At 37.5% G+C, this 15794-nt stretch overlaps 1 protein-coding gene across 2 annotated transcripts in view; it reads left to right on the plus strand.

Moving 5' to 3' along the window:
• LOC113039076 (ZZ-type zinc finger-containing protein 3-like) overlaps positions 1 to 15794 on the plus strand; it is a 40570-nt gene that overhangs the window by 7486 nt on the left and 17290 nt on the right. Inside the window, exons 2-5 of one of the 2 annotated variants that reach the window (XM_026196976.1) lie at positions 1937 to 3398; positions 11448 to 11586; positions 11693 to 11840; positions 14775 to 14902. In XM_026196976.1, coding sequence (XP_026052761.1) covers positions 2002 to 3398; positions 11448 to 11586; positions 11693 to 11840; positions 14775 to 14902 — 1812 coding nt within the window. In that variant the 5' untranslated portion in view covers positions 1937 to 2001. Of the gene's footprint in view, positions 1 to 1936; positions 3399 to 10418; positions 10959 to 11447; positions 11587 to 11692; positions 11841 to 14774; positions 14903 to 15794 lie in introns of those variants that run through there. The other variant, XM_026196983.1, reaches the window with a different exon arrangement.

Here is a 15794-nt window from a genome sequence, read left to right on the forward strand (position 1 = left end):
ATTTTAAAGATTTATTGTGGGAATCTTGTTGTTTGCTCATGCGTCATCACTTTTACTAATGCACATAGTAATAAACTGGAGATCATGTTTGTGCTATTGACATTAATATTATCTCCAATTGTGCAGCTTTTTAAGAAGGGTTGTACTATTAGGTTTTTTTAAGCAAGCAAAATATTCTTACAGGTTTGCTTTGAAGGAAAGATCTGAGACCTTGGCTCTACTGTCTTGAACAAGAAAATTGTTTCATAGCAGGATCTTGGCATTGTGGTTGCAACTTTTGCACAGGCAGGCATCACATTTTCTTCAGAAATCTAGTTAATGTTTTTCATTAGTATGAAAAGCTATAAATAAAGATCCCTCTCTCCTTCCTTTCCTCTCCTTAGAAATATTCCAGATATTCCACGAATGCACTCTCATTCTTGACATACAAGTTATTTTCTCATCGATCCACTGTGAAGGAACATCCAGCAAACAGATTGTCACTTTTTTAAACTTTAGCTAAAATGTTTCTTTTACTTAATTTTTCCATATTTGGTTCTTTGGACCATCATGTGTTTATCTTTTTTATAAATCATCTTCTTGTTTTTTTTTTAACATGACACACACAAAAAGTTGTCTAATGAAAATTCTTGGCCGAAGTCAAACAAAATGAAACACTAGGCCCAAGGCCGAATACCAAACATGGTTCCCACCCATTTTTCACCATTGCATTTAATTAAATTGCCAAAATGTGTTTTTTTTTTTTATATTTACTTAAATTAAAATTTTTAATTAAATGTATGCATTTAGCAGACGCTTTTATCCAAAGTGACTTACAGTGCATTCAGGCTATCAATTTTTATGAATCGAACCCCCAATATTGTGCTCGATAACGCAATGCTCTACCACTTGAGCTACAGGAACACCTAACTTTAAACACTTTACTGAACACTGAACTTTTTTTTTTTTTTTTACATTCTAGCAGACATTATACAAACAAAGCACAATTTAACTTAAATTTAGTAAGTTAGTAAAATAATATTTTGGCCATTTTTGAGTCTTGAATCAGGCATGTTTTTTTTACGGTACAAATAATAGCTGCCTTGCTGAGTAGAAGAGAATTGTTTTAAAACTTTAGAATATATTAGAGATCCCAATTTTAACACTATGTGTGAATATTATATGTATCAACAGAGCTGTTGTAGGCTAATTGTCTGTTATTATCCAGTCCATGTAAGAATTATTCAGGGTTTCCTATATATTGATTTATTTGTGGCGGGCCAGATTTTCATAAGTTTCAAGGTTCTGACTTTGTTGAATAAACATGAGCACTGCACGTTTAAAAATTAAAAACCGCCACAGGTGTTTGTATATCACTGAAATTCAGAAGGAAACCTTATTAGTTATATCGGTTGCCAAAAATTCAGTGCATCCCTAGTTAGAATGAGCTAAAAATAATAAACGCATCCCTTTGTTAATGTGTCCAGCATTAAGGTGTTTATGAATTTATAGCGGTCTGATTTTTAGCTATTTTTCTAGCAATTTTTGCAGAAAAAGTCTTTATGTTGGATTTTTTTATTGTACACTGTAGGAATTAGGGCTGCACGATAGATAGTTTGAGCATCGATATCTTGATGTACATATCCACGATAGTCACATCGTGGGATGTGCGATGTTTAGTATACTGAACGTTAAGGCTGCACGATAAATCACATGCAATATTTAATAAGCATCTTGTCAGTTCGGTTCTGTAATCAGCGGTAAATTTCCATCACCTGCACTCTTTAACATGCAGCATCATTTACTACACGGGGCCATTAATCATTGACAATCTCTGCAAAACACAATCATATTTTGCTCATGTTTTGCTCAGCTTGTCAGTGAACAACGGCTCAGTGTAGTAAATGGAACTTTGAATCTCAATTAAATGTAATTTCTCTCTCATAATGTCCCTCAGGTGCCCACATTCTGCTGCTGAGGAGAGAGCACCACAATGAGGAGACAGTAGGCACCCACCATAGTATGGCCGCATCCCGCTCTTCGCGCGTCACAAGATCATCAGTGGGGATTAATGGATTGGATGAAAATTTTTGTGGTCGAACCCTCAGGAACCGCAGCATCGCCCAACCAGAAGAGAGCTCTCTGCCTCCTGTGCCCAGAGCCCGCTCACCCAAGAAGAAGCAGGACTACCAGCAGACCGGAGCACAGGTCGGAAAGGTAGCCGAGAGCAAGGCGGAGGGTGAGCCCTTGCCAGCCTACGGAAAGCGAGGCTTGCCAAGCTCCGAGAAGGACGAGTCAGACAAATCGGACAACTGCGAGCGTCCTAGGGCTGGAGGTGGGCCGGAAGCATCCCCCGCCCTGAAGAAGGCCAAACGTTGCCCTCGCTCAAGTGAATCGCAGGGGGTAGAGGAGGAGCCTTCTCTCAAACCAGAGAGCCCTGATTGTGCTGCACCGAAGGAAAATGACGAGGGCGCCAAATCGAACTTGTCCTTGGACCCTCCGCTCAGTCTCAACAAAGAGACAGAGCAGAAAGAGAACGGCCCAGTGGAGGAGGTTGCCCCTCCGCCGAAGGTCGGCGAGAACATCAAGGCCACCAATGGCCTCACTGACCTCCATAAGGAGGACTCAGAAGTTGCAGCCTTATCCCCAGAGCTCTGTGCCTCTCTTGCCACGCTTAACAACAATCCTTCACTGTTAAACGGCAGCCAGGCTGCACCCTCATCCCCCGACCCTATTGTGCCTTGTAGATCCCCTCACCCCAAGCAAGCCAATGAGTCTGACAGCACTCAGATTGACTGTGAGTGGAACTCTACCCCCGAGGAAGCTGCCGAGGTCGTGTTATCCCGGGAACCAGAAATGGAGGTAGAAGTGGATGTCATAGGGGATGCCGGCCAGGCTCAGGATGAGATCGCAAGAGAGGAGAGCACCAACGGCGGCTTTCAGGCTGAGCCGCAGGACCCTTCTGACAACTGCTTGAATATCTCAGGAGAAACGGTGGTGCTGACTGCCTCCCAGCTGCCTGCAGAGCCCCCCTCCTTCACAGAGCCTCAAGAACACAGATACACCCTGAGGACTTCACCGCGCCGTGCTGCCTTTGGTAGTGGGCTCAAAGCCAGCTCCCCCAAACCCAGTTCCCCACACATAGACAATGGTTCACTGAAGGAGGATTCCATGCCAGTTCCTCTTTCCTCTGAGGACACCAGCCATAAAGACCTTCCCCATGATGCACTGGGGCTTTCTAGCGAGGCAGACAATGAACTCTCAGAGAAAGCAGGGGTCAGTGGAGAGTTTGGAGTGTCAGATAGAGTGTCACGATCCACCAAAGAGCTGCTGGCCGCTCAGGCTGAGGAAGATGAGGAGGAAGAGGAGGATGTCTACTATTTTGAGTCTGACCACTTGGCTCTCAAACACAACAAAGAGTATGTTCAGGTTTATGCTGTCCTGTCTGAAGTCATCAGTTCTGGTAAACCAAGATATGCATTGTCATTTAACCCATTTCCTGTTTATTAATGTGCCCTTTTGTATTTATTAATTTGATGCGTTTTCTATGAAAAACCCCAAACCCAAAGTATTAAACTTTTAAAAGCGTTAAACTACACAAGGAGGTGCCCAATCCTGTTCCTGGAGATCTACTTACCTGCAGACTTCAGTCTCAGCCCTGCTCCAACACACCTGTCTGTAATTATCGAGTGCTGCTAAGAGATTACTTAGCTGGCTCAGTTGGTTTTGATCAGGGTTGGAGCTAAACCTTGCAGGATATTGGATCTCCAGTAGACCCGAGCTAAAAAAAAAAAAAAAAAAAAGGGGCATCATGTATCTTTAGTTGGTGTGGTTTATTATTTTAACTTTTGCCCAAAACAGATATCCTAGAAAGCCCTGTTTACTCCCTTCCTCAAATCTTGCCCTGGAGGTCCAATGTGCTTCAGAGTTTAGCTCCAACCCTGATCAAAGTTACCTACCTGTGATTTTATTGATTGGCATTTATTAGCATGCTCAGGTTTGTTTGAGTAGGGTTAGAGCTAAACTCTGCAGGAAAGTGTATCTTGAGGTCCAGATTTGAGGAACCCTGCCCTTGTACAAGGTAGAGATTTTCGATTCACTCAACTCACAAATCAGTTAAATTCAATTCACAATTTTAATTTTACTATTCGATTCGATTCACTTTTCTTTCTTTTCTTTTTTTTCTTTTTTTTACAAAATTAGGTATAAGATAATTTTGTATCCTTTTATTATTGCTTGGACAAAATGCTGCATGTTTCTTTGTGAAACTGAAATAACAATTTAACAATATACGAATATAGCACTCGCATATTATTGCTATTTTGTTGGTTGTAATTGCTTCTGTTGTGCTCATTTGTAAGTCGCTTTGGATAAAATTTTCGCAGCTTTCTCACGCTAATCGAAACAAACACATCACATGACCGCTCGTTTACCTCGCAAACCGGAGCGCAAGCCCGAGACCACATAAGATGATATAAATGAAGCCCGAACCCGTCGGGTCCCATCGGGTTCAGGCAAAGATCTTCAGCTCTATGATAAATAGCACAATTTAAATATAATATGAATGTAAATAGCAAAACTAAATAGAAATTTTAAAACAAGCCCCAAATCAAATAAATAGCACGAATAAATAAATATAAGCGTTTTCTGTGCTCTTTCCATTTAAAATTAGAATCAGGCAACCACTGCATTTCAGTCTTGATCCAAACAAAGATGCTGTTTACATGCAATATGAGCAGTTTTTAATCTATATTAAATTATGTAATTTCGAAAGTTGAAGCAAAAACAGAATGATTTGACATCTGTTTTCTGAAACTATACATAGAAACATATCAGCATGAAACCGAAATAGCAGAAGAGCTGAATGAAACGCATATTCACTTTCTGCCAGCAGTCTGTGTGAAGTCCGCGTGAACCGGAGGTTGCTGCTGTTTTTATTTTCAGTGTAGTGACGTATTTCCAGCTAAAACGGAATATTGAAGAGAGGGCTTGGTTTTATTTTTGCGCTCCTCCTCTCTGTCTCACTTATATATTTTTTTCAGTGGATTAACATTCATTTATTGGATTAATTGTTCACATCAAGACTAGCAATATGTGAGCTAGTAAAGTAAAAAGTATATTTTGATTTAATGCAGACAGTAATGTGCATTATACAGAGGTAAGATTAAAAGGAAAAAATACCGTCTATACTTTTCTAAAGACAGCAATTTCCCTTCAGACATACATTCATATAAACTCCTCTACCCCTTATTGAATCTTGATTTATTTAGCATCTCAACCGATTTGAATCGTCACATATTTGCATCGATTTTCAACCGACTCATGTAACATTATTCGTTACATCCCTAGTACAGGGATATTCAATTGGTGGCCCGCGGGCCGGACGGGTCGTACATATTCCTTGAATTGTTTTTGCACTAATTAGTTTGTCCACACTGGCCCATGCCAGCCATAAAAGAAAAGCAAGAGACGGAACAACAACAATCTACTGGAGACAGCAACATCAATAGAAGACAGAGTTGACGAGCTATCCATGAGATATCCACAAGTTTAAACGAGAATGAAGACAGTGTTATCGGTCATAATTATGGTGTGAAATAGCGCAGACACTGGACAAAGATGATTGTCAAATGGCATATAGTTGTAAAGTCTGCTCGTACACTGAGCTGCTTCAGACAAGTGCTCTAGTAGTGCTTCAAGAGGCAAACACACACGAGTATGTCAAAATGCATGGTCTTGGCGAGTGACTTCGTAAACATAGTCTGAAATGAGTAATGAAGTTCTAAATGACCGTAAAGAGTTGGGAGAAAATGTCATCAGAATTTAAAGTGACAGTGCTGCTTTTAAAGTGAAACCTGCTGCAGTCTGTCACTGATGTAAATCAAAGAGCAAAAGAAAAAAAAATCACTTACTGCTCTGCTCGCTGAGTAACTTTTGTGGCTTGAATATAAAAATATCTATATAATTTGTATATTCAATTAATAGTTTATGAAGATTGTCTTAAGTTCACTTCAAGTAAAAGTTATATATTTTAGAGCCTATTAAAAGGGAAGAAGAATGGCTAAAATGAATAGCTTAATTTGGGGAGAAAATGCATTTAATAGAGACATTAGTAGCAGTATTGTACCAATGACACTGGCTTTTATTAATAACAGGCTACTTCGTAAAAAGATGCCATTAAACACATTTAAAATATACCATCTTTGTTGTTTCTACATTAATTTGGAGGTTCAGTGTTAAATTATGACATTAATATATTATGACAATTAGGGATGCTCATATTGACCGTTTAACCGTTAACCGAAAGTAAATATTTTGACCGATTAATACTATCAGTTAAACGGTTTAAACGTTTTTTTTTTTTAGGTTATTTTTGTTTAGTTTGCTGCATGGTTTAGAAAATAGAATAGCCTAGGCTACTATATAGCTTATTTATTTACTCACTCAACCACACCCGTGACACATGCCTGCAGATTTTTTTTTTTTTTCTGAGCAAGGGAAGCAAAATGAAGCGAGCGAAAAGGAGCACTGTGTGGGATTATTTTAACAGAAAGGGCGACGAAGTTACCTGTAAATTATGCGGCGCCGTATTAAAATACAGCAGTAGCACAAGTACGATGCAGTACCATTTACGAAGCAAACACCCACAAGCTTCGAGTGATGAAGGGCAACAAACTCTGCCCTCCATTTTATCAAGTAGATGATGCGATGCACGGCGATCTGAGGAGATAATGCACTGATTATCCAGAAGCAGATGTTGACATCTACATGAGAGACGATCCTCCTTCTCTGGATATTAATCCTCTTGACTGGTGGAAAGCAAATGAAAGGCGCTTCCCGAAGCTGGCCACTCTAGCGAGACGTTACCTGTGTATTCCCGAAACATCTGTCCCATCGGAGAGGGTGTTTTCTGCCGCGGGTCTAACTGTCAACAGGTTGCGCTCCAGACTGACCCCACATCACGTTGATATGTTGCTTTTTTACATAAAAATTAGACAAGGTTTTGAGGTAGGGCTGCTATTTTTATTTAACGAAAAATCTTAATCTAACGGGAAAAAAATCCGGTTTGAAAGCTTCGTTCAAACGGATTCAGTGTTTTCTTTTTGTCAACTTAATTTGTTAATTAAGTTAAATATATATATATTTAGTGTAGGCCTATTTTGTATTTAATTTGTATTATTTTATTCTATTTTTCTCTCACTGTCAGAAATGCTGCAGGTGCGTGGAAATTTAAACTGAATCCAGATTCTGTTGTTGATCTGTTCTGTATGCTGCTGTTTGCACTTTGCACGTTAAAATAAACCCTTTGATGAAAAAAAAAAATTGTTTGTATTTTTTTAAAGGGTCACAGATACGCGTCAATTTTTTTTTTTTATTTAATGCCAATTCAATATTATACTCTTATCAGTTAACGGTTAATAATCGATTAACGAGCGGCGGTTGTCGGTTGGGAAAATTAATCGAAATGAGCATCCCTAATGACAATATAAATATATAAATATAAAATAAAAAAAATTATTAGTTAACTAAAAAAACAATTATATTCCAAGTGCACCACACATGAAGTTGTCAACAATGTAAAACAAATAACTTGTTAGTGCTAAATATCTTTGCTAAAAGATGCATGTATTACAGTTACATCTTGTACAACAGTGTCTTATACATATGAACAGAAATTATACAAGGAAAAAAATGTCACGGTAATTCAATTTCAAAATGACTGAACGTCTAAAACTATAGACTATTACTAACTATAAATGTTTTGTAAAAACAATGAACAGCAACTTTTAGCCTGATATTACCATGATGCAAACATGAACTATCATAAATACAGTAGTAGTTCTTTACAGGTTTTCTTTCTATTGCGCTGCTTTTCCATTGTTTTTCTGTGTAAACATGGACGCGTTTGACTGTTGCGCTCATGTCTCTTGCAGCATCTCATGCATGAAATGGCATTCTAACAATGCGGTGCTCGAGTTAAATGAAGTTCAACCCTGATCCTCCTCCTTTTTTTTCTGATTCCACTGCCCGTGTCGCATCTTTGTCAGCACAAAAGTGCATTCTGTGTGAATGGCACCTGATGATATATTCTACTTCTGGTCCTTCACAGAGCACGTCACATGTGGGCAGTTAATAACATACCGTTAAATCATTATTTTCTTTTTACTGTTAACATTGTCATATTTTAAAAGTGTCTAATTGTAACGTTTGGTAATATTTCTATTCAAAATCGTGATTCCTCTATTTATAAAAAAATTTAAATAAATAATAAAATTAAATTGTGGCAAATCATTAAATACGAATTAATCAATAAAATCAGAAAAATCGCCCAACACTAGTTGACAGACGGCTCTTTTTACCTTTTATAGATGTTGGTGTTGGTAATATTCATTTGTTAGTTAATTTACTGCTGAGTATGCATTTCAATTTAATTTCTAATTTTATAGGCCCCCCAGATAGAGATCGGGACAGCCCTCACCCTCTCCAAATATTCGATTCGATAATCCGGTCCTTAAATGAAGATAATTGAATAGCCCTGCCCTAGTAGCAACCGCATAACTTTTTCTTAGCAGGGGCAAGTACCACTAGTATTTTTCAGGTGTTAATATTTCAGTTTTCTCTAGATTCATAAATCAAATTTATTTTTATGATATTATAAAGGTTTGCTTTAAAAGTAGTAGGAAACTTATTTGGTTGTCAAAACTCAGCATTTCAGGGTTTGTTTTGTCTGCCCTGCTCTTGTTTAGAGTCTTGTTTTGTCTTTTTAGCTTTCATAGTGTTTGTGCTTTTGTAATTTGAAGAGGTTGGCCTAGATAAACATCTCGGTGTTTTCTGCTTAACTCTGCATACTTGTTCTCTGGAGTGTAATAGTCAACTGTGCTTGCAGAGCAACAGCTGCTGTTGTCTCCAGAACGGTGGTAGGTAATAAGCGAGGGAAGGCCTGCTGCTGGTGGACAGGTTGTCCTGGGTCGTGCTCATTCAGCGTGTGCCCATCTCACAGTGTGAGTGCAGGGATTAGGAGCTGCCAACTGGATTGGCTCGGTCAATAGAAATGAAAGGAGATTGCAGTCACGTCAGTTTATGAGGCCTGTCTGAATTATTTATCTTTTGTTGTTATGTTAAATCGTTCTCATTTCTAATCTGGGACAGTATTTCTCCTGCATTTTCATTTGGATTTGTTGTATGTTTGATTTTAATTATAGATATATCCATGCAGATTACTTTCTTTGGAGAAGCAAACAAGGGGTGCTTTTCTGTGCAAAACTGGTCATCACAGTGCCAATGGGATTGTAGTCACTAGGGTGATGCTAGTGTTGAGGATCTTTTTGAAAGCATTGTTGGTTGGTCCATAAGACTTTGCTAGCACATTCTCTAAGGTTGTTATGTAGTGATCTTGTAATGATCTTCAGATCATTTAGATTAGTATTCATCAACAAGCCTCAGATTTGAGGTCTCCATTAATGTGGAGGATTGGGGTAAGAAGTTTGTTGATATGACATTATAGTGATGGTTGCCTGTAAAAAGCAAACTAATACGGAAGGCAGACAGAACCAAACGTCTTTAAATGTAACGCATTAAAATTCGACCATGTCAACTTGTTCTTAGTTCACATTAATGTGACAGCATGCATAGCAGCCAATGAAATTACTGTATTTGAGACAAAATTTGCTTGCAAACATCAGACATCATGTTTATTAATGAATTATTAAGTGGTGGTAGTCTGGTATGCACATATGCAAACATCACCTGATATATATTTGTTCATGAGGGATAATGCATCGATACGTTGTTGTTTTTTCTGTTAGCCGTATGTCGTGATTTGTCATGCCCTTTTAAATGTAGTTCATGTTCTTTAGAAAAGTCTTAATTTATTGCAGTATATTTCAGTAAAGGAGTTCCACAGTGAACAAAAGAAAGGGTTAATATTAGGGATCCACTGAAATGAAAATTCTGGGCTGAAACCTAAAATTCTGGATGCACTTGGCCCGAGAACCGAAACTAGTATTACGTATTCGAACATGGCTCAAAAGTGTGCGTATTGCGATAGACATTCAAATTTGTGGATAAATTTCAGACTTTTAGTTTAAAGACTTTTGGCCCCGTCTGCCTTTCATTCAATAAACAAGGAAGGCATCACACAGTAAACGTACTCACATTGGCTACTAATTTGAAAATATTTATGGAGGTTATTATGAGCAGTTGTTGTATGGCATCCCAGTGGGTATTCAGTACAGGTTAAATCACGCAGTATAGGCTAAATTGGCCTAAAGCCCTATATATATATATGAGCGATTTTATATATATATATGAAAAAAAAAAAAAAAAATATATATATATATATATATATATATATATATATGTGTATATATATATATATATATATATATATAATAATTATTATTATTATTATTATTATTTTTTTGGTCTGTTTTATAGTCAATGCTCTAGTCTGCTTTTCAGATGGGTGACCCATAGGTGGCAGTGCATTGCCAGCCAAATGTCAGTTTTGGGCTCATTGGCTGTTCCCCCAGCCTGAGGTGCTACATGCCTATTTTCATTGTGCATCTAAATCGAGAAGCTGTTAGCAGCTCTTCTGGGGTCTAAGTTATTAAATGGCAAGGAAATTGAAGAAAAACTAGTCAGTTGCCCTCAAGTAAGACAAATCAAATGGAGCAAGTCATCTAAATGAATTCTTGTTGAGATTGGATGCTTGCTGTCATCAGTTGGTTTTCATTCATGGCATGTTAGGCTAGATTGATTATACAAGGTCTGTTGAGCTTCTGAATAAGATTACTACTTAGCAGTAGGCCGAATCTCCTGCTTAGAAGAGCATCTTTGTCTAATTTTTTTTTTCTGTGTTCCTATTTGTGGATTCTTTTTCCTGAGGGTTTGCAGGGAAAAGGTCAAAGCTCTGTAGCGCTCAGCGAACGTCATCTCTTCGTAGCTAACAAGATGACTCTAGAAAAGCTTTTTCAAATGTGAGCTTCTGAATCCCATAAAATGATTTGTGGCATGAAATCCTGTTTCTCTTTCTCTGTCTCTCTCTTTTGTGAGAACTGTTGATTATGTAACACGAACCTATATAGTGATTTTGGCTACTCTTTATTTTGCAGTGCACTAATTAAACTAAGTACTAAGTTTTAGTTATTGGGTCATGTTAAGGGATCTACAACATGCTCATGCAGTATAAGGCATTAACATGTGCTTATAATAAATTACCAATATGATAGTAATATGCATGCTAATAAGTAACTAATTAATAATGAGAATTGGACCTTAAAATAAACTGTTACCATATATTTCTATAGGAACGTTTGGGACTTTCTTTAGTAAAGTGTGTGCTTGTGCTGCACTAAAATTTAAATCGCAAATAACTGCTGAAAGTTTAATGGATAAACGCATAGCATCAGCTGTTCATAATGTACCAAGCATCTCTGCCCTTCCCTCTCCTCTGTCCTCCACATTAGTTATCAGAGGTTGCTCCAGACCATCAGTGTACTGGAGGCCCAGCGAGCCCAAGCTATCCTGGACCTGGAGACACTGGCACGGCATCAGAAGGAAGCCCTGTCCGACCCCATCTCCTTTGTGGACCAGCTACAGAAACAGGTGCAGAAGCTTCCTCTGGGATGTCCATTGCTGTTGTCTGAAATGCCTATTACTTTGTCCTGCATTCTGGTTTAAGAAGGTTTTTGATCATCTGCTTTCATCACAGATGGAGATGGGTCTGCCTCGTCCCCAGAGAGTAGTCCAGCTCCCGGACATTGCATGGGACCAATACACCTCAGGCTGTGGCAACTTCGAAAGGGAGTTCTGTGACAAGAAGCGCAAAACACGGCAGTTGCAGTTAATCTTTGACAAAGGTGAATTTTTTTTTTTTTTTTAGAGTATGTGTGTGTATTTTCATGGAAGGGCCTCAGGTCCAATAACTAAGATGTACTTTAGTGGGCTTAAAAATACTTGTATCAGGGGTGCGTGATTAATCAGCAGAAATCATAATATGGGCAGTGGTGTCAAAAGTATTGGCTTTCATTACTCAAGTAGAAGTATAGATACCAGGGCTTAAAAAGACTTTTGTAGAAGTTGAAGTATCAACTCAAGCTTTTTACTCAAGTAAAAGTGTAAAAGTACTGGTTTAAAAAACTACTTAAAGTATAAAAGTAAAAGTAATGTAAGGGAAAAAATGCCATTAAGAACAAAAGCTTGGGCCGCACCACAGGGGCCTATTGTGAACTACCCCCCCCCCCCCATCCTAATTTTTTTTTTTTCTAAATGCCATAATGACTATAATGTTATATTAAAATGTTCATGTTGAAAAATTTGGGATGCATTAGGCTACATGTTTCAGCATCATATATGCCCATTGAAAATGAACGCATTTTAGTACAATGCAAATACATTAAAGGACTAGAGATATGATGACTAGTTACCAGTAACTATTGTTATGGTGCAAAAAGTCAAACTTTAGAGGCATGTCATCAATAACATTTAATGGAATGTAAATGTACTGTACATCCAAGCTTAGCTGCAGGAATCTGAGGGAAATGGATAAGAACATTGGTACAGGCTTAGTAACAATTACTCTTGTAACGTTGTCTATTTACAATAAACATTATAGTGCTGTCAAAATTAATGATTAATCCAAGTGATTAATCAAAAACTAAGAATGAAAGATAACTCCTAATCCTGATACCTTCTTGATTGATAGCTTCCTGTATTCGGTACATACGTCTGCTATGTCGAGTTTGAGGGGTAACGAGTTACAAAGCTGGTAAAGCCTAGATATCACAACATTGTCAATCGCGTCGTCAATCGCAAACGATAATTTATTAAAACGTCTCGCTACCGAACTACCTACAGAAGCTTTATTTGTGGAGGACGAAGAGAAAGCACTCATTTGGTAAATGAGCCAGTGAGAAATAATAACTTTTAAGTATAGGGTCCAGTGTCTTTTCGATACTTTTAAAACAGTACAGGCGCCTAAACTGTGCCTGAAACGATACTTTAAAAAAAAAACTATGGATAACTTTAAAGAACATTACAAATATTTTAAATAAATCCATAGCTTTCACCTCGGATGCGCTCATTTCCCAAGTTGTGCTTCCCTTAATCTAAGGCTAATAAATGTATTTCACAATCTGGGTCATTATTTAAAACAAAACCACACATGTTTCTAATGTATCTCTGTCAATCACTCTGATATTTAGTTAAGATGAGTGCTGTCTGTCACTGTCTTTAATCAGTTCTGTGAATGACTGTATGCTCATTCTTTAATCTTTATAAAGTAGCAACAGTGTCGTTTGTAAAGTACAGTACTGTGCAAAAGTCTTAGGCACATTAGTATTTTCACCCCCAAAAAGGGTTTTAAGACAGTTATTTATATCTTTTGCTGTAGTGTGTCAGTAGGAAATATCAGTTTGTCATTAATTTTAATAATAATCTAGAGCGATTTTGAATGCACAAGCAGTGTGACAACCAAATGAATGTTTGGAAATATAAACAGATATTTTCTACCGACACACTACAGCAAAATATATAAATAGCCGAACACCATTCTTTTAAGTGAAAATACTAACGTGCCTAAGACTTTTGTACAGTAGTTAGTGTATGTATAAAGTACGTATGATTAAATTAATAAGTATATTTAGTATATTAAGTATATTTAAATAAGTGTAATTAAAGTATGTGTTCGTTCATATGTGTTAAGGGCTAGATTTTCGCTGGAGGAAACGGCTGTGACAAGCGAAAACTTTACAGTATATGAGAACGCGACAGCTTCTTCGTGACCTTTTGTAAACTTTTATGACAAATAACTGCACAGATACAGATTCTAACAATCTATCGATAAACACACACTTGAGCTCGCACTGCTCCTCCGTGGTCTGCAGATTGTAGAGCGCGCTTAAAGACGGGGAGGAGACCGGTCTGACGCCGGTTTCATGTGAAATTTAAGCGGACTGACTCTGAGGCGATCGGATACCGGTTCCATACCCAACCCTTCTTTTAAGAAATATATTTTTTGATAAACGAACCCAAAACTGGCTATGCCTTTGCTGGAGTGTGATGTGATTTGTGTCACGTGCAGGTGTGATGGATCGCGTACAGACCAATAGGGTGTCGGAATGGTATATGTTTATACTTCTCATCCAACCACAATCAAATTCACTCCATCCGGATGGCGCGATTTATCTGGATAGTTTTTTTTTTTTTTTTTTTGAATGATGACAAGCCGGAATGAAAACAAGCCGAAATGAAATAGCAGTAACGAAGCTATTTTTAAAATGTAAGGAGTAGAAAGTACAGATACTTGCGTGAAAATGTAAGGAGTAGAAGTAAAAAGTCGGCTGAAAAATAATTACTCGAGTAAAGTAAAGATACCCGAAATTTCTACTTAAGTACAGTAACGAAGTATTTGTACTTCGTTACTTGACACCTCTGAATATGGGTCATAATATGCGATTATCAAATCAAAAGCAATTGGTAAAATAAGTTTGATGGTTTATTGTTTGAAAAGAAATATATAAAAGAAAGTATGAATATTATAATTTTACAGTTCAAGTCAAGTCTGCTTTATTGTCAGTTCTTCCACATGTACAGCACATACATACAGAGAATTGAAATTGCGTTACTCCTTCGTAATACCACAAATAAATGCTTATAATTTAATAAATGGTATATTTAATAAAAAATACTGGACCCTTTTGTTACAGGACAGTGTTCCTTATGTATGTGTATTCAGTGGCAAGTTCATAGACCAGACATATGTCAAAATTAAAACACTTATTGTCTGTCTGTAGTGGGGTTGCCTGCTCGACCAAAAAGTCCTGTGGATTCCAAGAAGGAGGGTGACTGCTCATCCATCTACTCCTCCTCCCTGCCATCAAGTGATGGTCCAGAACACAGCATGTCCAGTAGCAGAACTCAGGTAAACTCCGATTAAGTCTTTGTACTTACCATCATTTGTATTTTGTCACCATTTACAGACGTCTTGACTAGTATTATTAGAATTAGACTAGAATTAGGTTAAAATACTCCTTTGTAGACCAAGCTGTACTAGAGCAGAACAAGTTACACAAAATAAAATGGAGCTTTGAAAATGTATAAAAATTGGAGATCACGATTCTGGAGAAAAAAAAGATTAGAAAACTAAACGAAATAATCTACAAATTACTAGTGGTTCTAACAAAATGTTCATGCTTAAGTATGTTTAAAAATATACATAAAAAAATAATAATAAAAAAATGACCTTATCTCAAATATCTCAATTTATAAAGACCTGGGGCCAGATTCATGAAAATCTTCTTAACAAATAAATTAAGAAACTTCTTAGGAAAAATTCCATGAAGTTTGTAAGAATGTTCTTATGTGCATTTCTTGAAAAATTCTTAAGTTCTTAAATATAGTCTTAAGAACAATCTTAAGAACAAATCTTAAGAATAAAATAACAGCCGTTATCTGAACGAATACATGACACACTGCTAAACTCACACTATTGTATTTTTGCACTTCCTGTAGATTACCCTAATACCGTATTTTTCGGGCTATAAGTCGCACCTGAGTAAGTCGCATCAGTCCAAAAATACGTCATGACGAGGAAAAGAAACATATATAAGTCGCACCGGACTATGTCACATTTATTTACACCCAAGGACCAGGAGAAAACATTACTGTCTACAGCCTCGAGAGGGCGCTCTATATATCTTCAGTGTAGACTACAGGAGCACTGAGCAGCTTAGATCGCCCTCTCAAGGCTGTAGACGGTAATGTTTTCTGTTAGTTCATTTCTCTCGGTTCATGTCAAATTAGTTTTGATAAAT

Source organism: Carassius auratus, chromosome 2, assembly GCF_003368295.1.
Source record: "Carassius auratus strain Wakin chromosome 2, ASM336829v1, whole genome shotgun sequence".
Taxonomy (NCBI): domain Eukaryota; kingdom Metazoa; phylum Chordata; class Actinopteri; order Cypriniformes; family Cyprinidae; genus Carassius; species Carassius auratus.